The sequence below is a fragment of the Physeter macrocephalus genome, chromosome 10 (assembly GCF_002837175.3).
Source record: "Physeter macrocephalus isolate SW-GA chromosome 10, ASM283717v5, whole genome shotgun sequence".
Classification (NCBI taxonomy): Eukaryota; Metazoa; Chordata; class Mammalia; order Artiodactyla; family Physeteridae; genus Physeter; species Physeter macrocephalus.
Window position 1 is genome coordinate 29,793,365 of NC_041223.1, and position 25,466 is coordinate 29,818,830.

Consider the following 25,466-nt stretch of genomic DNA (forward strand, 5'->3'; position numbering starts at 1 on the left):
ATCGAACCCGTGTCCCCTGCATTGGCAGGCGTATTCTTAACCACTGTGCCACCAGGGAAGTCCTGCTCTGCTATCATTTATTTTCACCTGTATTCTTTGCCATCATTTATAGCAAAGTTCTTTCAGAATTGTCTCTATTCACTGTCAGCAATTCCTCTCTTCCTATTCTCTCGTGAACCTGCTCTGATGAGACTTCTATGGCCATTACTCTACTGTCATTGCTCCTTTTAACATCCTGGTTACCTCCACGTTGCTAAACCCCATGATCAATTCTCATCCGCCGTCTTAATGGCTCATGTAGTGACCATCCCCAGCATTGACTGGGGTGAGCACGCCCTCCTTCCCAAAATACTTGCTTCACTGCCTTCAGGGACTGACCTCCTGGTTGTCTCCTACCAGTGCGTTCTCCTCAGCATCCTCTGCTGGTTCCATCTCATCTTTCACTATCTTAAAGTTGGTATGCCCTAGGGCTTCGTCCTCTGACCCCTTCCTTATCCCCTCACTGGCTCGTTGATCTCAAAGTTATGGTCTTTACACCATCCATATGCCACTGAATCCAACATTTACACCTCCAGCTTCAATATCTCTCCTGAACACAAGGCTTGTCTATTCAACTGTTTGCTCTCCAACTCTTTTCAAATGTCTAACAAATATTACAAACATGATCTGAATTGAACCCCAATATTCCCCAAACCTACTCCACTCGCAGACTTTTCCACCTCAGTTGATGTCAACCTTATCCTTCTACTTGCTCTGGTCACAAACCTTGGCATCTCTCCTGACTCTTTCCCTCCCACGCCATGTTCAATCTTTCAGAAAACAGTGTTGGCTCTAATTTAAAAATAGATCCAGGGACTTCCCTGGAAGCGCAGTGGTTAAGAATCCACCTGCCAACGCAGGGGACATGGGTTCGAGCCCTGGTCTGGGAAGATCCCACATGCCTCAGAGCAACTAAGCCCTGTGCCACAACTACTGAGCCTGTGCTCTAGAGCTTGCGAGCCACAACTACTGAGCCCCTGTGCTGCAACTACTGAAGCCCGTGCCCCTAGAGCCCGAGCTCCGCAACAGGAGCAGCCACTGCAATAAGAAGCCTGTGCACCACAACGAAGAGCAGCCCCCGCTCGCTGCAACTAGAGAAAGCCTGCGCGCAGCAATGAAGACCCAACGCAACCAAAAATAAATAAATTAAATAAATAAATTTATTAAAAAAAAAATAGATCCAGAGCCTGCCACCTGCACTGCCCCTCCCTTGATCTGAGTCGCCGTGCTCTCTCCTGCGTTACTGTAGTAACCACCTGCCTGGTCCTGTTTTCAGCCTCCATCCCCTCTGATCTGTTTTCAGCACAGCAGCCAGTGATCCCTTTAAATATGATCAAGCTATTCCTTTGCTCAAATCCTCCAGCGGCTTTGATGGCCCATACAGCCCTACATATCCTACTACTCTCCCCCTCTTTCACTCTCATCAGCTGCACTGGCCATTTTGCTGCATCCCAAACACACCACGCAATGCTCAAGACTCAGGGTCTCTGCCCTTGTTTCCTCTGTCTAGAATTCCCTTCCCTTAGATATCCACTTGTCTCACCACTTTATCTCCTTCTGAATTGTCCTGTTACCCTATTTAAAATCACAGTCATATCCCAACTCTGCATCCACTCTCTTTTTTCAGTTTTTCCCCCAAAGCTGGTACCTTCTATATTTCACTTGGTTTCTTGTCTATCTCCTCTCACTCCATTAAGTTCCTTGAGGGCAGGGAATTTTGTATACTTTGTTCACTGTTGTTTCCCAGCACCTGGAATAATTTCTTCGCATATAATTGAAGCTTATTATTGAAAATGAATAAATTAATGAATTAACTGGATATAGGAGTAAGGCAATGAAGTAGTCAGAGTGGTACCTAAATTTTTAGCTTGAGAAACTGCACGGACGGTAACACAGGGAAGCCCCTTCAGAACTAGGTTTCAGGGCTGGAAAGATTACAGAGATGTCCATTAGACACAAGATGGATATAGTACTGGTTGGCAGCTGGATATGTAAGTATGAAATTCTGGAGACACTCAGAGTCAGGGTCAGTTTTGTGTAAGTGGTATTTAGGTTATGGAACCAGATGAGATCATCTGGTCAGAGAGCAGAGAGAAGAGAATGGAGGTGCAGGACCAAGCCCTAGATTACGCCAACACTTAGAGAATAGGCAGAGGAGAGTGAGTATCGAAAGGACTGAAAAGGAGCCAACGGTGAGGCTGGAGAGCAGCCAGGAGAATATGGTATCACTGAAGCCAAGAGGAGTGTTGTCAGAAGCAGGGACTGGATGATGCTGGGAAGGGGAGCAAACAGGACGATCATAACCTCGACTGTCCTTACCCATCGCTGCTCCTTTCACAAGCAACCCACTCACCCTCGGACCACTCTGCGTTTCAGCTCACTCTCTCAAGCACCTACCAGGACTGGGAATCCACTGAAGAGTCATCACCCATGTCCTCACTTCCTTTCTTACCTTCCTTAGATCCCATGCACCACCCCTCCCTTTACCCTGCCCTCTCTCCCTCCATTCAGGCAAACCTTAATTCTGATTAAGCCAGTCCTTAGCTTGTTTTATCCCTGCGTCCGAGGAACTTGGCTTGAGATACGCCCAACTATACTGACAAGTCCAGTTTTAAATTGATGAACATAAGTCTCAAGTAGGTCTTCAGGAATGTCCTGCAACCTACCACATGGCCCTGGTCAGTTGATTTTCCTACTGTCCAAGATGGTGGCCTCACACCCTGTCCCCTCTCAAGCCTCCAGCCCTCCCTCCCACTTCCTCACTCTCTGCTGATGGTCTTGGGTTTTTAGTTCACGGAGAAAACAGAAAGAAAGAGCCCACTTCATCCTCCACACCATCTACTCAACGACCTACATCTATGCCCACCTTTTCTCTCTTGGTGCAAAGGCCAATTCTTTCAATTGTCCTGAGCATGTCCTCAATGTCCCCCTTCTATGGGGTTATCATCACACACACACATACACAGAGCTGCAGTACTCCCCATCCTAAGCAACATACCTCCCTAGACCTCAAATCTCAAATTCCTCCCGGGTACCCACTCACTCCCTGCCCACTTTTCAGTTCCAGAGTGCTCTGTTGTCTCCAGGTCCTCACCTCTCATTCTTTCTTGAACTTACTCCTCTCAGGCTTTCTTTCCTGCTTTCTGACTACCCAGGCTACTCATGACTTCTGCCGAGTTACCAAACCTCAGGGTCAGTTCCCGTGTTATGTGACTTTCCAGCAGCACGTGCCCAGGCCCTCATGCTCCCTTATCTTTAAACATTTTTTTTTTCACTTGTCTTCTGGAATATTAGTTTCCTGGTTTTCCGCCTACCTCATTAGTCATTCCTTGGTCTCCGCTGCTTCCCCTTCCTCCCTCCCTCCCTTCAAATACCATAATGCCCAGGGCTCAATCCTTAGATCTCCATCTACACTCACTTCTTGGATGTATTCCCCTGGCTTTATCAGCCATCCATAAATTGATGACTCCCAAATGATTATCTCTAGTCTCAGACCTTTTACCTGATTTTCGAATTCCGAAATCCAACTGTCCACTTGACATCTTTGGTTGGAACGTCCAAAAGGCATCTCTAATCGGACAGAACTCTTGATTCCCAGTCCCCTCGATCACCCAGTCACATTTCCTCCATGGGTCTTCTGCTTGGGGGGAACTTCTGAGGCCAGGGGTGCTTTGAGGCCAGAGGCTTAGGATTCATCCACGCTACTCCTTACACCCCACAGCTACACTATCAGCAAGTCTTGTTAGCTGTTAACAAAACATATGAATATACACTTTCCACCAGTACTGTTCTAAATCCAAGCCACCATCTTTTATCTGGACTTACTAACCTCCAAACTAGTCTTCCTCTTTCAACTCCTGCGCTCTGCACGCTATCCTATCCTATATAGCAGCTAGATGGATCTTTTATTTATTTTTTGTAATAAACATTTATTATTTCACACAGTGTCTGCGGGTCTGGAGTTTAGGAGTGGTTTAGCAGGTTGGCTCTGGTTCTGGAAGTTGCAATCTAGCTGTTGGTCAAGGCTGCAATCATCTGAGGACTTTACTGAGGCTCAAGGATTAAATTTAAAAAAAAATATTTATTTGGTTGTGCCGGGTTGCGGCAGGTGGGCTCCTTAGTTGTGGCATGATAACTCTTAGTTGCAGCATGCATGTGGGATCTAGTTCCCTGATAGGGATCGAACCCGTGCCCCCTGCATTGGGAGCGCGGAGTCTTATCCACTGCACCACAAGGGAAGTCCCTAGATGGATCTTAACAACGTCATTCCTCAGCTCAAAATCCCATGGCTCCTACTACATTTTGAATAAAATTCAAGCTTCTTAAGTATGGCTGCTACCCTCCCCTCCGACCTCACATCTGTCATTCAGGTACTCGTCATGCTGTAGCCGTATCGGACTTTCCGCAACACAGCACTTAGCTGCAATCCTTCACATTGTTCCCTCCCTAACTTCACTCGTTTCTGATCAGATGTCACCTAATCTTTAGAGATGCCAGCAGTATGATACAGTCCCCCACACCCCAACTAAGTCATTCTTTTTCCCTTTCTTGGTTTACTTTTCTCCTTAGCACTCTTACTACTTGAAATTATATGCTTACGTGCTTGGCTCCTGTTAAGGTGTAAGCTCCTTGAAAGCCAGAGTCTTTATCTCCTCCATCCATAGCACCTGGCATGTTGTAGCCACTCGATGAACTGGTTAAATTATAGGACAGGATATTGGAAAGGGGGGAGAGAGGTTCAAAGGTGTTTATTTAAATAAACATAAAATACTAGAGCATGTTTTTATGCTGATGGGAATAATGTTGCAGAAATGAATTTGTTAATGCAGGGGCAAGGGGATAATGCAGAAAGCAGAATATATAGATATAAATATAGGCATACTGGTAAGCAGAGTTTGAGAAAAGGGAAGAAATTAAAGAGGATCTGGGATGTAATCTCCAGTAGTTCTATGTAAGACTATCCTTGGAATCCTTCCCTGCAGACAGGAATGCCATGATTATGTTCTGAGAAGGCACCCCACCTTACCCTTTGCATGAGATTGATCAAAGGTCTGTGGTGCACTCAATTTCATGACACGTGGAAACTTTGCAATAAACCTTGGTCTTTTTTTGCGGAGCTAAAACATTAAAGCCCCAGGGTGATTTAAAAAATTATATAGCCTGCACATTTTCAAATACTGTAAATTAAGAATGACATTTTCATTAGTGCCTCTTTCTCTTTCAGGAACTATGTGAAAAACAATATTTGTTTTATGAGTCATCACCAAGAGGAATTAGTGCCAAAACAGCTTCAAAAAAGAAAACCCCAAGAACAGTTCTTGGAGTCTAAAAAGCTACGGGGTAGGGGACAGCCAAGGCAGCTTTCTCCAGAGACCTAATGGCCTCAAAACCTTACAAATGTTGATACAGTATGAGAACATTTAGGGTGTCTTCCTACCAATACATATTGGCCACTCCCATGTTTTCTCTTCGGTATCACAGAGCTAGTTTAAAAGGGACACCCTGAAATGATAGAGACAATCTTTAATCTCTACCCCCCCAAAAGGAACCATGAAAGGTAGGTGAGGAACAAGGTCCTAAGTGATCCCTTTCTTACTCTGAGCAGAATACCAGGTTAAAAATCAATACCGGTTGGTTATCTTCCACCTTCTTCACAGAGCAGCCTTTGAAAGACTATGAACTAGTGATGAGAACAATTTTTACCTTAAGGTTTGTATGCATAGAGGCCAGTTGCGGCTTTATTATTAAGACACAGAAGTTGTCTGAACATAAGCTTATGGTTTTTTGCCTACCAAGACACTACCTGCACTGGGTCTTGTGTAAAAAAGAACCAGGACACAATGTGGACAATTGCAAACATGTTCTAGGTTAGGATAGGGTCCTGCTTAGGATTTTAGTGATAATTTCTAATTACAGTTCAACAAGTATAAAGATTATACATCCTATTTTATGAATTATGAACTACAATGTAATTCAAAATATCCTTTTATGAATTTGGTATTAGTATTATAAAATATTAAGAGAAACAACTCTGCAATAGTTGAGAAAAATAAGCACTTTTCCATCCTTTTTTTTTTTTTTTTTTTTTTGCCAGCCGCTCCGCGGCATGTGGGATCCTCCCGGACCGGGGCACGAACCCGTGTCCCCTGCATCGGCAGGCGGACTCTCAACCACTGCGCCACCAGGGAAGCCCCTCCATCCATTTTTTAAAAATACGAATAGAAAGGACAATTTCAAAATCCTGGGACCATATTTATTTAGAAGTAGCTGTTAGTAAAACACGAGAAAAGAAGTCAAGCCATTAGGTTATTTATTCAAATCTGTAAGTAATTAGGTTTGAGTTACTAAGTCAAGCTTATACAGTTCTCTCTTTGTAAGGCTTTCATGATACCTTAATAGCGATCCATAGTTTCCTGTGATTCTTCGCACTCCTCAGGATTACCACTACCTCAGGTTATGGCCTACAGGCTATAATTGATGCTGACTTTCAGATGCCTGCAAACATAATAAATGACATCCAAACATCGGGACAATTCCCTCAATATGGTCTTCTCTACGATGAAACAGAGATCACCGACTGTACCAGAAACTTGGGTTTTCACCCACACAACAATGGATTGCTCTCTTCTGTATTTCACCAGTTGAATTTTAAGACGTGGGGAGGCATTTTACTAATAGAATTTGGATACAATGATAGAAAATCTACAATAAAGAATCTCAAACCACTTATGCAGTAACCCATTAAATGACTAATATTATAAGCTATGGGAGACACACACAAAAAGTACTGAACAACCTAACTTGAAAAAGAATACAAAAATATGATTAACCTGAAGAAAGGAGAATCCTAAGAGTCAAAAGCCCTTTTTATTCAGCTTGAAATTTTTCTATTGGCCCATAACAAACTGTCCTAGTTTGATATAAGGAAATATGATCTACTGCATTCCCTTATAATGAAGCGATCTGACTACAACCTATGTAAGCAATAGTAAAACTGTATTATCAGGAACTCAGGAGAATGACTAAAAGTCCTGGTGCTGAAACATACTATCTAAATTAAAATTGGCAGGGGAGGTTATGAGGAAGGGAGATTTGCAGTCTTCATTCTGCATGGTACATTTCATATGCAAGTTAGAACATGCATTGTTCACTTGTTTTGGAAGACGGGAAAGTGTGTTCTGTAGAGGATCAATTTAAGAAATTTATTATGAACCTTCAGTGCAATTATACGCTGAGATTAAAAAAGGTCAAGACAGGTAATCAATATGAATTCTTTTTTTCTTTGCCAAGCATCACAGATTGTAAGATATTTAACAAAATTGTTACATATTTCGCTGTGCAGTTCGAACACTGTATATACTTTAGCTATCTCTTGGCTTAGCCATACATTGTAAATGGGAAGGAAACTGTTATAAACCTAGTAGGTTTATCACTAAGTGATTTCAATTTCAGTATCTTCAACACTCTCTTATATTTTTCTTTTATTATCCAGAATCTATAATGAAACAGTTCTGTTTTCAAACTAATTTTTACCCAATATGCACCCAATCAGAGCTTTCTGACTTTCAAAAATAAAAAAGGGGGAATACTTATAATTTATATGTATATATTCACAGTTTTTATTTATAGAAAAAAATGTACAGCACTTGTGAAAAGACAGAAGACATCAGACACACTCATTTCTTACCAGCTTTGTTAAGTATAGTGGGTCACCCATGACACTTTGCCAGGCGATACTCAAGCAAGCAGTCCTGAAACCAGACCCGGTCAGATTGTCTTTCTCCCTCTTTTCTGAGAAAGCATTTTGATAAGCTACTGATCTACATAGTTTTCAAGTCACTCGAATACTGAAAAATATTACAACAGACATCTGGATCTGCACCTTGGCTATATAATCATGTCCCCCCCCACCCTTTTTGCTATTTCTTTTTTGTGAACACTGCCAAACAGGAGGTCACTTAATTACTGTTAATTAAATCTAAGTGGGAAACCTCAAATTTTTGAAACAGTCTGCCCAGAACCTATAACTTTCATTGAATTTTATTCTGTATATTTTTTGAGGTTGCCTATCCCACTGGATCTCAAAATGAAGCAAATAAACACAAATGTAAAAAATGAGAAGGAAGTCTTAAAATCACAATTAAGTCTTTCCCAAGAAAGAAAATATAAAAGTTAGCCATTGGCCCCAACTTATGAGGGAGTGAAAGGCAGGGTAGGGGAAGGCATCGAGAAGAAAGAAGACACAAATAAACATAAAAAATAATACGTATTGTTCAGTGCAGCTTTCAAGATTTTAGAATATGGTAGGGAAAATGGAGGTTAAGATGTTCCAATTTTTCACAAAGGTTTCAAAACATTTTGGAAATTCAAGGTTTTAGAAGAAAATTGTGTTGTACTATTACCTCTATTAATTTTAACTGAGAAGCTAATATGACTCTCCACTCAGCTTTATTTCTAGGTAAAATCATTGCTAGTAATACTAAACTCCTAAACACAAATGGCCAGGCACCACTGCAGCCTGATCCTATATTACCATTCCTGGGCTCATGGGTGAGCCAGAGAGCCACTGTTTCACAGATGCATATTTATTATAACTTTAAGAGGAGCAATCCCATATACTGGGTAGTCGCTCTTTAGCTTCATTAAATAAGACACAGCAGGGGGAAAGACTTATCTTGCAAAATGGCTTTCAAGTTCAAATTGAACTGTAGTATAATTACACTGTGGCACAGAATCAGCTTTTGGGCACTTCTTGCTAAAACAGCACAATGTTTCAACTTCTGACAAGACTCTTAGTAAAGCCTTGAGTACCAACCTAAGATTTTTACTTTCCTATAACCAGAGTTGAGTCTTTCCAGAATAACAAAGGTACATATGAGGTACAACCCATCACAGCTTCTTTCTTATATTCATCTTGTAGGTAAGAGTTTCTCTTTTTAAAACTACAACTTTATGACTTTTAAAAGATAGTTAACATTTTCTATCATGTTAAATTAGCAACATAAAACATTACGCTTAATTTATAAAGTTCTACTCCAGTTCCCTAGAATTTATATACATGTTTTTATTTCTAATCTGCAAGAAAAAAATTCCTATTTGATATTTGGTAACAGAGCATTAAAAGATACTATACACATGTGGCATATATATATTTACAAAATACACTTCAAAAAGAAGCCAACACACTTTAGCAAAAGTCTAAGCTTGCATAGATTAAAAAAAAAAAGAATTCTGAATACAATTTTTGTTAAAATAGAAAATAGGGAATAGAATGGATATGAAGAGTGATCTTTTACAAACTTTTATTTGTGCACATTCAATTGAAAAAGATAACTTTTACAGGTTCTTTGGTGCCCATATTCAGCATACAAAAATGTAAAAGACTATTCACAAATAAAACACATCAGCTCAAACTGGAAAAAAATAATGATAACAACAAAACACTTTAAGGTAGTGCACACTGTGACAGCTCTGCTCGTGGGGACATGAAATTACTGCGAAAATAAATAGAATGTCCTTTTGTAAAAGCAGCAATGTCATGTCTTGTAAACTTCCTTTTTATATTACAGCAAGGTTTGAAATAAAATCCAAAGGGACTGGAGCTTACGCTGTAGCCGTGAATGAATAAAAGAGTCTATTTCCTCAATTACTGTTGGTCCAGTTTTCCTTTTGAGTCCAATGTGCAGCAGGATTTAAAAGGTGCTCAGTTTGGGATTCTAACCAATTACGTGATGACTTATAAAATTTCTTTCCTGCTTTCAAACACAAACGGGTATACCTGTTCCACAGCAGTAGCGACGGCCTTTACATTGGGCCCTGTAACAACACAATGGAGGAAGGGGTGAGAAGAGGCAAAAGAGCACTAGGAAAAGCTGATTTCCCAGAATTACAAATAACCAAGTACTTTAGAATTTTCAGGTTGTTTAAAAAAAATCTACACTTACATAATTATACACACAGTCACAGCAAGAACCAAGAGAATAAGATTTTTTTATGGACAATTAAAGGGAATCAAACACAAAATGATGATGTTCACCTTGTTTTAGGGCACCATTGTGAAAAGAGAGTATATAAAAAAACCACACAGACAATCACAAAGTACTATAATATGCTTATTAAAGGAAGGAATAACAAGCGGGACTACACAACTATTATGCTTTTGGTTACTGTAGTCTGGCTTTTGGTTAGGCTACGACTGAAGCTCACAGGAGTATCAAGGAACCCAGCAGAGCTAAACAAAGCTGCTACCAGAGCGTTGGGAAACCAGAGGGCTGTTATATACTACACGGTCTAAACATCCCCACAAATTTACTACTATTTGGTACTCACATGTTTATTACTAATCTGGCCATTCACCCTTACAGCTTACTCTGCCCATTAAAAAAAAAAGCACCAGGGGATGAGGTTATGTATTAATTAATCTATGTAATGCTAGGACTTTAAAAATATGTAGCCTTTCATCTAAATAGCTAAAAAAATATATAAAAAGGATAATGAAAAAATATTTTTATAAAACTTATTCTGAATAAATACGTTTTTTCTACTAACGTAAACTTACCTTTTGAAAGATCCCAAAAAACGTACAAATGCATCCATTGTGGACCCTTTGAAGGCACTGACCACGTCTTACCCTGGTCCGATCCTTCCTGACTCACCTCAGTCCCTCCACAGAGTACAGCTTTGCCCACGGGAACCACTCAGTACATGTCCACTGAATTAACAGTTCATAGGGTATTCCAGAGGTTAATATATAATGCATACTAATTAACCAGGTCAATGGTCTTCAGTTTGCTACTGTGTTGTTTAAATCTATTAACTTAATATATATTTTACATATGCATTATTTTCTTCCATACTTAATAGGGACTTGTCAAATAGATTTGGAGGCCTCTGTGAGGTCTGGGCTCCAAAGTGTAGAAACAGAGAGTCCAAAGAAGGAAAGAAATGGACTTGCTCCCCCATTTTTAAGATTCAGGTATGACTCTGGCAAGATTAAGTCTCCAAGGAAGATGTGAAAATCCATGGCTGAATCAGAACTAAAGCTTTTTTGTTGAAGGTTTACAGGTGTCAATAATTTTTATTTTCCTCTAAGGACTGAAAGAATAAAAAGAAAATTCAAGGACTCTACAGAAATTTTCCTTAACTCAGTTTTGCCAAAGGTAGGGTCTGACTCTCAAGTAATGTCTCTGAACAATTTATAACCATAGTACCATTAAAAAAATCATCCTGCATGCTAATACTACCCTTGGACATCTATGCCTACCTAGTATTCTGAAACTACCCCTTCCAAGTAATTAAAACAATTCAAAAGATATAACAAAATACACATAAAACATACCAAATAGCTACCAATTATATATGAATATTTTGCTCATGTAAAACCTCTATGAAGTTCATAGAATGGGTTTCTCTTGAGTATTTTAAATGCAAGATGTCATAAACTTAAAAATCATATATGAAAATACATACTAGAATATTTTTAATTCCAAACTGAAAACTATCCAAATGCCCATGGAACAATATATTCACGTACTGGGTACTAAATAGCAGTAAGAATGGCTGATCTACAGCTACATGGAGCAACAGAGATGAATCTCACTAGGGTAATGAAGATAAAGAAGACCGGCACAAAATCGTATACATAAGATTTCAAAATAGTATATAGAAGCAGGTTAAACTAATCTACTGTGTTAAAAGTGAGGAGACTGGTTCCCCTAGAAGGGCAGAAGTGGCTAAAAGGGACAAAGCAGACTTTATCTCTATTTTGGTATGGACACCTCTTATCTCATTCAATCCATAATTGACAAGCTTGGTTTCAATATCATAAAATACCTGTTACTGTGATACTTCCTGTTGAAAAAATCTGTAATGTAGCTCTTAGAGATTTTATCCGATAACACACAGCAGGATGAAGTTCAGGTTCGTAACTATGCAAACAAAGCCAAAATTAATATAAATACTTATAGCCTGACAAGTAATTTCAAATTTGCTAAGTTATCTTGATTCTTCAAAGACCTACCTGGCGTGAGGTCTATTGTTCTTTGTGAATTCTGGCAAACGTATTTCAAACGGCATGTTACATACTGCCAAAACGTTAACAACCTTAAAATCTGTAAATATTACCTTTAGGAGAGAAGTAAAACGAATGAATTATTTTGAAACAAACAAAAAAATATGCTCATCATGGCAATCTTAATCATTGAATTGTAATCCTTAAATATAAGAACAAACAAGATAAACAGAAACATTTAAAGCATGGATTTAGTGTTTTAAGTTATCGGGGACTCCTTAATGCTATAATTAAAGGGGGGGAAAAAGGCTCAAAAACGTCATTAAAAAAATAAACAAAGCCTGAGATAACTGCATGATCAAAGCGCTACATCTGGGGTCTTCTGAATCTTATTTCAGTTTAATTTTTCAATACTTTAGACCCATTTAATATTTAATCTGCTGGGATAAGAGGGAGAACAGTGAGGAAAAACTTAAAGCAGAGTCCTCCTTGAAGTGTCAGAACGGAAAGCCTTCACTTAAAACGCAGAAAGTAGTGGACACTGAGCTCCAAGCGCCAGACTTTTTCTTATATGCAGTCAGGTGAAATGGCATTTCTGTGAGTTCAGTTAGATGTTTGTTTCTTTTGGGGGACAAAATGAGGATTAGTGTGATAGAATTGTGTTTTTAACTCACTGGGATTTCTTTCAACGTTTCTAATATTATGCTAAGAAAAGAGGCTCCAAGGCTGAAAATAATGTTCTCTCAATATTAACAACTTCAGCCACTCCTACCAAGATTTTAATGGTTTTACCCTGTCATCTTTTCAATGGTCCCTAGTAAAGCCACAGATCTGGATGAACCATCCTCCAACTCAGTACTGGCACAAGGCAGTGGGAGAAAGTCACAAAACGTGCACAGTGGCCCCGCTGTCAATCATGGCTCTCTATCCTGCACTCCCATCCAGCACCAACACCCCCATGCCCCCCCAGCACCTCAGTGCCTTCCTAGCACCTTCCACCTCAGAGGAGACTGAAGTCATCAGAGAGAAACTCAACCTCTCATCACCTCCCACCCAAATCCCAAACTGCCTAGGCCCACCTGTTCAGGAACCACAGCTCATCTTTTTCTTTCATTTACTCATCATTTCCAAGTGACCTAGCAAGTCCAGGATATGTATTAATTTTATTCAAATGCATGCCTCTACAAGATTATATTTGAGAAGGCTGGCCTGCTAGTAACAGTCATTTTACAAGTGTGAGAGCCTGCTAACCAGTGTGTACGTGTCAGCAGGGTCCTGCAGCTCTCGCTCATCACCCTGCTACAGCATTCTTGTGATGATCAAAAACAGAATTTTTTTTTTTTGTGAGAAGTGAAAAATGTAGAGTTGAAAAGGCAGTTAATCTGTAAGGAAACAAGTCTCTCTCTCTCTCTCTCTCTCTCTCTCTCTCTCTGGGAAAAGGATTTGGGAAAAGGCCAGGATTCCTGACAAATACCCACATGGGCAAGGTCTGCCACTAAATTTTTGTGTTGAAGGACAGTATTATACAATGTAGAAAAAGGTCAATCGTAAGAGGACTTTCTGTGGAGATTTCTTTAGTCCGTTAAAAAAAAATGTTAACTTTACAAAAATAAATCCTTAAGTATCTGCAGCTCGGATAGCTTTTGAAAACGTTACCTGAAATCCCAGCTTCTGGAGACTGCGGGCTAAACGTCTGGCACCAAATTTAGCTTCTTCTTCACTGTGGTTTGAAAGAAAGAAAAAGATGATCAGTTACACAGGAAATAAATTTTATACTGAGGAACACAACAACTGTACATGTGAATTTATTTTTAAGTCTAGAAAAATGTCCTTCCCATGAGGGGAAAATTAAAAAATGAAAATTGAAAACCCAAGTAACATTTACCTTGTTGCTCCAGTGCAAATAATTTTTCCTGAGGACCAAATCGTAGCTGTAATTCTAGGCTTTCTAAGCTTCATTAATACTTTCTGCAAAAAAAGACAACCAGAACTCCAACAACCTGATTACACAGTAAGTGTTGATTTTCACACACGGTTCTACTCTATGTGGCCATTTCATGTTTAAATACTATGCCAAGCTTACCCAAAACTGAAATAACTGTTCTCCAAATCACCCATTCTGAAATCAAGAACCATGCTGAACACAAAGAACGTATTAATCCAAAAGGACATTTAATCAATTAAAAATTCAAGGCCGGTATAAACCTCTCACTGTATACTTGAAATCAATGTACCACAAGGATGTACACACTCCAACTCTCGTTCCACTCTGTTCACATAACTGGAATTTGCAATTTGCACGCATCCTCAAACATGTCAAACTTGTCCACACCTCAGGAGCTTTGCCTAGTTTACTTTCATCTGGAATATTCTTCCTTCCGTGTTCTCCCTTCATTCAGGTCTCTCACCAGATGTCATCTCCACAGAGAGGCCTTCCCTGATCATTCCACCAAAGTACCCATCCCTTCACCCCTCCTTGATTTCTAACCCTGCTCTTCTCTGCTTCTTGGTGCCCGCCACTACTTTATACTGTGTCTTACAGCTGAGATGCCCATTACATATTCAAGGTCGATGTGCAAATCCTGAATGCGGGAGGAATGCTGGAGCTGGAGATGTAATTTTAGATTCCTTAGAAACGAAAGGCACTTGAAGCTATGGATTTAGAAGAAATTACCTACAGTGTGAGTATAAATAGGTCAAGGACTAAGGTCCAAGATAAAATGTGAATTTAAATTTTCACTGCAGCTTTTCATTTATGGCAATATTTATTATATGGCCATCATGTATAAAAGAGATAAATGTTTACTGAATACATAACAAATAAATGAATGAGACATTTCTTCTTAAAACTCTTGTTACATTTTTAGTTCCTTCTTTTTCTCTGTCATATGCCATATTATCAAACTAGAAAGCTATTAAATCTGGGGAGACAAAATTTACCACAGATGCAAAATAAAATCTGAGCTAAAATACAATATAAAATTTCATACATAAGTGGCTGTGGCTGAGAAACATTGAGTTTATTCTACGTTTAAGTGTCTTGCACTACCAGCTCGTCCATCAACTCAGTTTTCAGTTAACCTTCCTAGAAAAAAATGACTTCTCTACCATATGGCATGCTAGAGTTCCAACGCAGCATTAAGCCTTTTCCTCTCTTTTTAGCAGATATATTTGCTCCTTTTTTAAAGTGAAGATGGCATTATTGATGAACCTGAAAACCTTTCATTGTGATTCACTGAAATTTTTAATTGAATTTAATTCATCTTTACTTAGTTTCTAGCATGAAGAACTAATGAAAATTTATCAAGGTATACTGGCATCTGATTTTTAGAGCTTAAACAGAGCCTTCATACACATTCTTAATTTTTATAATAAATGTATAAGGTAGTGTCATCATTTACTTAGTATCTTCTTCACAGCACTATAAAATTAGGCTAATGTAGCACACATGACAAAATTCAGATACTCACTCCAACGTCACGCTTATAAATTACATTTGCTCCCTCCAAAGCAATCTTCCTTAAGTTCAAATGGCATCTTGTTCTAAAAACACAGACTACATTTGTAATTAGAATGTCCAGTGCAACATCACTGTCTGCATCCATTGGGGTAGTTTAAAAACTTAGCTTCCCACCACGAAGATCACATCCTGAGAAATAAAACAAAATAAAATAATTAAACTCAAATGTTTTGTTAATATAGTGTTCACAAGTAATCTTGAAAACTAAAATGCAAGAAGTCGATCTCATTACTTATTGTTCAAATGGTACTCAAATCAAATCATATCCTTTCTTCTCCCCACAAAAAATGTCACTTTTTAAAAGATAACATGTCATATAAAATCCTTCCAAATCTGGACCTAACTTTCATTCCTTAAAATTAATCAGTAACTTTTACATGCCAGGAGCTTGCCAGACGTATCTGCAGCAACTCGCCTTTACAACCACCATGCTCCAGGCGTATTGCAGTTATGGCCATTCTCCAAACACACCATGTTCAAGGGTTGGACTTTGTGGTCCCAATGTCCAACCATTAATAGTACTATAACCCACCTCATACAACCTGCAAGGGCTGTAAAAAGAATGACCTACTTTTCCGCTATTTCGGGTAGAGCCATTGACTTAAGTTTAAAGAGGCAGCAATATTAATTATAACATTTATTAACAGACTTTTCTCACTTACAAGTCATTCATTCATTATTCACTTACTGAACACCTCCATACACTGAGGATACTGGAGGAAAAAAGGAATAAGGCAAGGTCTTTTGTCCTGAAGGAGCTCACAAACCTGTGTGTGTACGGGGGAGCTCTAACAGTTACTTAGCACAACAGCATTTTTATCAAGATCCCAATCTTCCAAAATATATATCTTTCCAAAACTGTTTGAATTTCTATAAACAAACAAGAACAAGCCCTTGTTTTTACTAAGCACACGATCCATGTCCAGCTAAAATATTCTCTGAGTTTCTACCTCTTAAAAAATAAGTAATGGTAATTCAGCTTACCTACCCCACAGAGAAAATCAGAAAATAGTAACAATACTATATAATTATCTTTACAATTCCTTGAAGCCACAATATGAAAATGAACTAGGATTCTTTATACGGATTCAAGTTATTATATGATTAAGGATTCAAGTTATTATATGACTAAAAAATGAAGAAGCCAAGAGTCCAAATAAAAAAAATTCAGTTTTGTTTTCCTGCCTTTTAGTTTCTGATAGGACATAATAAGAAGTCAGACCGAAACTTTTAGCATCTCTATAGGATCATATAGCATTGAACTCTGTGTATTACTTGAACCTCAACATCATTCTATTTTCTCACTCTTATATTCCCTCAATCTGCTTATCTTTTTGTTTTTCTGTTCTTTGTGTATGTTTGAGCAATCTCATGATTCTTATGTACAAGAGGCGGGGCAGGGGTGGCAGTGGAGTCTGAGGGATAGATATATAGGTGGACAGATTAATAAGCAGAGGACAGAAACAGTTATCAGTGGTGATCTTAAGTGCAGACTCCATGTTTGACGCACCACCGACTAGTTCTCAGGACTTAGGCCAGTTATGCATTCTGTCTGTGTCTTGGTTTTCTCACCTGTGACATGGAATAGACAGTGCCTACCAGACAGTGTTATGGGAATTATATAAAATGTATGAAAAGTACTTAGCACATATACTTGGAAAATAATAACACAAATGTAACAGTGATTAGGGATAAAAATAAGTTCAAATCTACAGGCAGAGCAGAGATTTCTTAGCATTACTTCCCACGATTACATCACAATCCAGATATTGAGCCACCTTCTCTTTTCCTATTAAAATTAGGAAATAACTGTGAGGTAGAGGCTCCCGGCTGCTCACCCCAACATCTATTAGGGCCACTCTGTACTGGTCAAAGAAATGTTAAATGAATGGTTTTGTGTCTTTTGAGAAGTCTGCTTAGAGGGACCAAATGAACCAGCGAAGATCCTTTTGCCTTTCTGCTCGTCTTTATTCTTGCTGCATGGAGTCTGGAAGTGAGAGCTGGAACTCAAGAAGCCATATGGGATCATGAGATTATGAGATGAGTATGGAAGAATAGTAAGACAGAAGCAGCCCGAGTCCCTGATACTGTGAAACTCCTTACTAGCCCTGTACTTTCTAATTCTAGACTTTACAAATGTGAGAGAAAAATCAATTTCTATCTTAAGCCCCCATGGTGGACTTTAGTTATATGCAGCCTGACTGACACATATCCCATGATAAGAGGCCACAAAAAGCACTACTTAACAGAGAAATTACATATGCAGAAACTATGTCAAACTTACTGTTTCACATAGCCTTTTTACAACAAACAGGCTAAAACAAATTGACTCAGATCTACTACTCTGAGTATTAAACTGCTGAACTGTCTGGGAAAGAATACAAGGATAACATATAAGGTAAAAAATAAGTCAAGAAAGAAGGGGTAAAGCAAATCTTTGAGAATGCAAAGAAGCCTTAATTAATTTGAAATTTATTCAAAATTGATGATTGTTTCTATATATCACCAACTTAAGTTCTAAAAATGAAGTCAGGGGCATAGATCATCATAAGTTAGGAAGTATTCATATTTTATATGAGTAAGCTGTCAAACAGTCTCAGAAGATATATCATTGCTTTAATAGGTTTTAAATCAAGGATAAAATATGAAGAAGTCAGTACTTCAGAAAAAAAAAGAGGCAAGGCATACTACATGAAAGATTCCACCTTTTTCAAACAGTACCAAAAAAAAAAAAGGCCCATTTGCAGTTTATCTATCTTGTAAAACAAGAGTAGTACTAAATATTAACAAAGATTAACTTGTTAAAGCTAAAGCATTTGATATCACTTTTAAATAGGATAATTCAAATGGCAATTCAGTGAAAGAGACAAATCTCAACTTCTACAGAGCATCTTGACAGCCTATCATACCCCTTTCAATTTTGAGTGAAGCTAAATCATTTATCAATGGGTAAAAAACTGAGGAAACTATTGTCAGCATTAAAGAGGAATGAATTGATTACCTCTTAAAGTAGTTCAAAAGGCTTAGATTATTCCTAAAAATACACACACATAACTTTTTAAACACACACACACACACACATACACACACACACACACACACACACACACAACTATAAAAAACATGGGGACAATTAATTCCCACCAGGGAAGAAACATTCCAAATTGCTTGTAACTATTATGGTACCTACAGTTAAACATCTGGACCATTTATTTCACCTACTAAATTCTGAAAGTCAAAGACTACATCTTAAATGTTTGTACACACCTATGGCTCGGCACCATATCTGGCACATAGTAAATGTTCTCTTACTATTTGGTGAATGAATGCTAGAAAATCCAACATTTCAATCTTCAGCCTATATTAAATTTCTCATTTACCTAGAATTCCAAACAATTTCTTTTAATACTAGGCATGGAAGAAATTTTTAAAAACTAAAAGCAAGTCTGAAGCTTTACTTCCAAAGCCACTCATTTTCATATAAATGAAGAAGAGCTAAGAGTCTTTTTCTTTCCCTTCATATCCATGAAAATGCATATGTAGTACACTTTACTATATTTCATGATGGTTTACACATAAAACTTTTTAAACTTGTTTGTACAGTTCCAAGGGAAATGTGTTTAAGCAACTCCACAAAAAAGAATAGTATTTTAGAGTGGCATTTAAACTTACAAAGCTGTTAAGCCTGCTGACACTATAGCATGAAATACTTAAGATACATAAATGGCAAAAACGAACATCTATGTACCTACCACCCAGATTAAAAAATAAAATTTACAATACAATTGATGTCTCCTCATGCACTTCTCCCAAATTACATGCTCATACCTTCCCTCTGGAGAAAATCTCTACTCTCGCTGAATTGTTTTATCATTCTCTATATTCCTCTTAAAGTTATGACATATGTATTATGTCCTTGAACCCAGTAAGTCATGTTTTTTTAAAAAAAATACATTGATGGATTTGGTTTGCTAATATTTCAGTTAGGATTGATATGTCTATGTTTGTAAGTAGAATTTGCCTATAATATTCCTTTCTTGGACTGTCTTTATCTGGTTTGAGTATCAAGGTGACATAGACTTATTATACAAGTTAGGTTGGTTTCTTCTTTTTTTTTTTTCCAAACATCTTTATTGGAGTATAATTGCTTTACAATGTTGTGTTAGTTTCTGCTGTTTAACAAAGTGAATCAGCTGTATGCATACATATATCCCCATATCCCCTCCCTCTGGTGTCTCCCTCCCACCCTCCCTCCTATCCCACCCCTCTAGGTGGTCACAAAGCACCGAGCTGATCTCCCTGTGCTTTGCAGCTGCTTCCCACTACCTTTCTATTTCACATTTGGTAGTGTGTATATGTCAGTGCTACTCTCTCACTTCGTCCCAGCTTACCCTTCCCCCTCCCCATGTCCTCAAGTCCATTCTCTACATCTGCGTCTTTATTCCTGTCCTGACCCTAGGTTCATCAGAACCGTTTTTTTTTTTTAAGATTCCATATATATGTGTTTACATACTATTTGTTTTTCTCTTTCTTACTTACCATAATTCAAAAAGAGTCAGGTACCACAATGTTCACTGCAGCACTATTTACAATAGCCTGGACATGGAAGCAACCTAAGTGTCCACTGACAGATGAATAGATAAAGAAGATGTGCCACGTATATACAATGGAATATTATTCAGCCACAAAAGAAACGAAATTGAGTTACTTGTACTGAGGTTTCTTCTTCTTTTTTAAAAAAAAATTCTCTGGAAGACAGTTTTAGAAGAGCTTATCTGAAAATTGTGTGGACCTGTTTCTTGTTTCCTTAGGGGATTTTAAAAGATTAATTCAATTTAAGAGTTTTAAGACACTTGATGTCTTCTATTTCTTCTTTTTTTTTTTTTTTTTTTTTTTTTTTTTTGTGGTATGCGGGCCTCCCTCTGCTGCGGCCTCTCCCGTTGCGGAGCACAGGCTCCGGACGCGCAGGCCCAGCGGCCATGGCTCACGGGCCCAGCCGCTCCGCGGCACGTGGGATCCTCCCAGACCGGGGCGCGAACCCGGTTCCCCTGCATCGGCAGGCGGACGCGCAACCACCGCGCCACCAGGGAAGCCCCTCTATTTCTTCTTTAATCAGTTTTCCTAAATTAAATTTTCTTGGGACATTTTCCATTTATTCTAAAATTTAAAATTTTATGGCATACAATTTTTCATGGTTTTCTTACCAATTTTAAAACCTCAACTTTAGTATACTTATCTATTTTTCATCATAGTATCATTTATCCCTGCTTTTTTTCCTATCATCAATCTTGCCGAAAAGTTTTTCTATTTTTTGTTTCTTCAAAGGACAAACTATTGACAGTTAGTTGATCCTCTTCATTAAATTTTTTGCCTTATGTTCACTATTTCCTTCCTTCTACAGATCTATTTTTTTCCTAATTTCTTATATTGGAAAGTAAGTTGGATGCTTAATACTTCAGTTTTGAACTTTTTCTCTATTCTCGTATGAACATTTAAGGCGATTATAACCAAGTGCTTTTGGTACATCTGAAGTTGGATATATTATGTTTTCATTATCCCTTGATTCTAACAATATTTACATTTCCATTATTATTTTTCTTAGACTAATTAGCTATTTATTTAGAAATTCTTTGCCTTTAGACATGTATAGTTTTTAAATTTACTGGTAATGAGGAAGTGCTAACTTAAAAGAATGAGATACCACTATTTATACTGGTAAGCATCAAACACTGCTGATGAAGATGTAAGTAAACCAGCATTCTCTTATAATTTGGAACAATTTCTACAGGAGATAATCTGGCAGTGCGCATTCAAATAATTTAAAATATGTGTATATGATGAACTGTAGTCAACCATTAAGAATGCATCTTGAGAAATTATTCAACTGAGCAAAGTATAAATAAGATTATACACTGCAATTCTGTTAAGAACAGAAACCTACGTGCCCATCTAGAAGGGATTGGTTAAATAAAGTATAGCAGTCTCATATAACAGACTACTGAACAGACTTTATAAATTACAACTACATGGATGTAGACGGAGAGGTTCATAATGTAAAAAATAAATATATGTTTGATAGAGTTCATTTTGGTTTATATATCTCTGTATGTACTAAAAATGCCAAAATGTTAACAATTATTCTATTCAGAGAATTGGCAACGGAGTGACTTTGGTAATTTCCCCACTGCCCAAGTCCTAATATTAAGACATGGTTTAATAGGTGTTTTGTACTGTTTCTCAAGTAAATGCCTAACATGTGTTTGTCAAATATTTCCTTCTAATAAAAAGCAAAGTTGAAAACTGAAGCTGTCCTACTTCAAGAAATAACATATTTCTAGCACTGTATTAAAATGCATTATTGAAGTTGAAACAGCTTCTTCCCTGCTCACTGACTTTTATGGACAAGTTAGATCCTCTTTCCAGTGGTATTCCAACTACAACCTTAAAGCATCACCTGGAAAACATCGCCACCTCCCGGTTTTTAAGACAAATTACATCCAAGACTACTACATTTAAAATTTTCCACACCAGGAAAGACATTTTAAACTAAAAGGGCACAATAAACACTGTTATAAAAACAATGCAAAAATAACCCTAAAAATCTAACTAAAAGCCAAAAGAATAAAATACACATGAGAATACAGAAAAGTAGATTCTAGCTACTTTTAAGTGTACTTAAGTTGCATCTGAGGACACTGTGGGTGTGGGTCCTCAAAGGTTTAACCACGGAACTACTGTCCATGACTTGAGAAATGGCAGAAGGAGGGAGACACTGGATATAGTCCAACTGCAAAGACAGTGTGAACCCAGGTGGTGTCCTAGAGATCATCCTTCGACAAATACGATATGCCATCCAAACTAACCTCATATTCTTTATAAAGCCCCCAAAATAGCAGCTTAGGAAAGAGACATTTTGTGTTCCTGATCCCAACAGATTACTCGATCATCTCTCAACACATGCCTATGATTAAGATGGACAAAAGCCTTTTAGAAAGAGGGTCTTCTTTCATATCTGTTTAATAGGACAGCATAAACCTTACAAAAGGGTAGGGTGACTTAGTGTTTACATTTAGGTGTGTGATACTGGGTAAGTTACCTGACCTCTTTCTAAGTCTTAATTTTTTCCTCTGAAAATCGGTGATAACATCACTGCATCTCCCCGGGTGCTTTTAAGGATTAAATATGATTATTTATGTCAAGTACATAGCATACAGCATGTGTTCACTGAATGGCAGCTATAACTGTTTAATGGATTCACAGGTAGTAGAATATCGCAACCAGATAGTATGATTTAGTGAATTGACACAAAACTTGAGAACAGTCACATTAACAGAAAAAAACAGAGATCATGAGAGTTTAGGCAGGGGTCAGCAAACTACAACCAATGGGCCAGGGCCTGATTTGTTTAAAAAAAAAAAAAAAAAAAAAAAAAAGTCATACTGAAACACAGACATGCTCATGTGTTTACATAATGACTCTGTGGCAGAGCTGAGTAGTTGTGACAAAAACCAAATGACCTATAAGCCTAAAATAGTTACTAGCTGGTCCTTTAAGAAAAAGTTTGCAGATCCCTACACTAGTGCAATGGGGCAATAGCGATACAATAAAATTTAATGCTAATAAATGTAAAGCTCACATTTTTATCTAGAGTCTGTCATACAGAGTAAAGTAAGTCAGAAAGAGAAAAACAAATATTGTATATTAACACATATATGTGGAATCTAGAAAAATGGTACAGATGAACGGATCTGCAGGGCAGGACTAGAAACGCAGGCATAGAGAACGGATGTGTGGGCACTGGTGGGGGGAAGGGGAGGGTGGGATGAACTGGAAGATTAGGTTTGACACAAATACATTACCATGTGTGAATAGGTAGCTAGTGGGAACCTGCTGTACAGTACAGGGAGCTCAGCTCGGTGCTCTGTGATGACCTAGATGGATGGGGTGGGGGGTGGGAGGGAGGTCCAAGAGGGAGGGGAGAGATGTAAACATATACCTGATTCTCTTCATCGTACAGCAGAAACTAACACGACGTTGTAAAGCAATTATACTCCAATAAAAAAATAAATAAAGTGAATAAAACATCTGTATATCATGGTCCTTCATTGGTTCCTGGTTTGAACAAAAGAGTTGTAAGAGGAAATCTGAGTATGACAGATGACATTAGGGAATTACTGTTAATTTTGTTAGGTGAAATAATAGAGTGGTCATGTAGACAATTATGCTTATTTTTCAGACATGCATATTGAAATATTCACGGGGGAAATGCCATGTCTGTAATTTACTTTAAGATACAGGACTCTTCCACTGTCTGAACTCGGTGACAAATAGATTTGGAGAAAGTTTCAGATGAGTCCCTCATTACCTGGAATCTTACCACAGAAACCAAACAAATTTGGACAATCTATTCTGAGGTACAGAATGAATCTGGATAGTAGGTAAGACAAAAAAGTACCATACTACTGCCTCATCTCTTACTAATGATTAAATCTAGGTGATAGGATATATGGGTATTTGGTACACTACTCTCGTATAATCTTATTTTAAGACAAAAAAGTACCATACTACTGCCTCATCTCTTACTAATGATTAAATCTAGGTGATAGGATATATGGGTATTTGGTACACTACTCTCCCTACATTTCTGTCTAAAAATTTCCATATTTTTTAAAAGCTGTTTAAAAAGAAAAAAAGAATTTCCTTACAATAGGTCACACTAAGACAACATGGATTTTAATTATATTACTTACCAAAAAAAAGAAAAACTAGGTTAGAAAGGAGTATTCAGAGCAAAGGAATTACTAGCCTCTTTGCTACTAAAACATCTAGAATATCCTGACCTTATCATTTAAAGAGGGCGCTGATATCCAGATATCCAGAGGAAAGTAGGATGGCATGAGATATAAAAATAGTTGTATGAGGAAAGTCTCAGGACATTTAGCACAAGAAAGGAAAGACAGCAGTCGCTCTCAAATGTCTGAATAAAAAGGAAACTGAAAGATCCAAATAAAGTCGCACGGAAGCAGGCCTCATAAAGCCACACCAAAAAGCAAATACCTGCAAAGCAGAAGCCTCAACGGAAGGTAAGTGTCCCAAAAAAGGGGAGGTAGGGCAAAATACTTAACCAAGTTAGGAACGTTATAGAATGATTCTCTTATTGGTGGAAGATGCCACTAGATGGTTTCGGTTTTTTTTTTTTTTTTGCGGTACGCGGGCGTCTCACTGTTGTGGCCTCTCCCGTTAAGGAGCACAGGCTCCGGACGCGCAGGCTCAGCAGCCATGGCTCACGGGCCCAGCCTCTCCGCGGCATGTGGGATCTTCCCGGACCGGGGCACGAACCCGTGTCCCCTGCATCGGCAGGCGGACTCTCAACCACTGCGCCACCAGGGAAGCCCCACTAGATGGTTTCTAAGATGCCACCTAATTCTCAAATCCCAGGATTCCAACATCTTACATGAAGACATACTATAGACAAATTTAGGAATTACATACTAAATTTCAATTTTCATTCTAGAACTATTATGTTAGTTTAGTTAAATTAACATCCCAATTCTGAAATTCCCACCTTCCCTTCAACAAGCATTCGTGTTCAAATGGGCAGTAAAGGGAGAAAGATGCATTGGAGGCAACGGCAGAGGCAGATGACCAAATTGCAAATTCTTTGTTTGGCATGGTGACATCATATCATGAAGATTTCTCTGCACGGCCCAACAGCTTATACTTTATACCAACAGTCCTTGGGGTTGGCATTTTTGTGTTCTAGCCACATGAAGAAAGTTTTATTAACAGTATGCCTGGGCACAAAAACCCTTGTATATTCCAAAGGAAAGGATTATGTAGTATACCACTCATATAAAACAGTTAATTGCTTAAATAAAAGCAAAAGTATTTGATGTA

The 25,466-nt window shown here is 38.2% G+C and overlaps 2 protein-coding genes across 2 annotated transcripts in view; one reads left to right on the forward strand and one right to left on the reverse strand.

The window, feature by feature from the left end:
* Positions 1-5,859, forward strand: part of SLC2A12 (solute carrier family 2 member 12) — a 54,872-nt gene extending 49,013 nt beyond the window's left edge. The window contains exon 5 of the mRNA XM_007103498.3: positions 5,264-5,859. Coding sequence (XP_007103560.1) covers positions 5,264-5,417 — 154 coding nt within the window. The 3' untranslated portion in view covers positions 5,418-5,859. The remainder of the gene's footprint in view (positions 1-5,263) is intronic.
* Positions 5,860-9,327: 3,468 nt separating this feature from the next.
* TBPL1 (TATA-box binding protein like 1) overlaps positions 9,328-25,466 on the reverse strand; it is a 29,778-nt gene continuing 13,639 nt past the window's right edge. Inside the window, exons 2-7 of the mRNA XM_007103496.4 lie at positions 15,520-15,698; positions 13,935-14,017; positions 13,706-13,769; positions 12,059-12,162; positions 11,872-11,966; positions 9,328-9,855 (exon numbers count right to left, since the gene is read on the reverse strand). Coding sequence (XP_007103558.1) covers positions 9,776-9,855; positions 11,872-11,966; positions 12,059-12,162; positions 13,706-13,769; positions 13,935-14,017; positions 15,520-15,654 — 561 coding nt within the window. The 5' untranslated portion in view covers positions 15,655-15,698 and the 3' untranslated portion in view covers positions 9,328-9,775. The remainder of the gene's footprint in view (positions 9,856-11,871; positions 11,967-12,058; positions 12,163-13,705; positions 13,770-13,934; positions 14,018-15,519; positions 15,699-25,466) is intronic.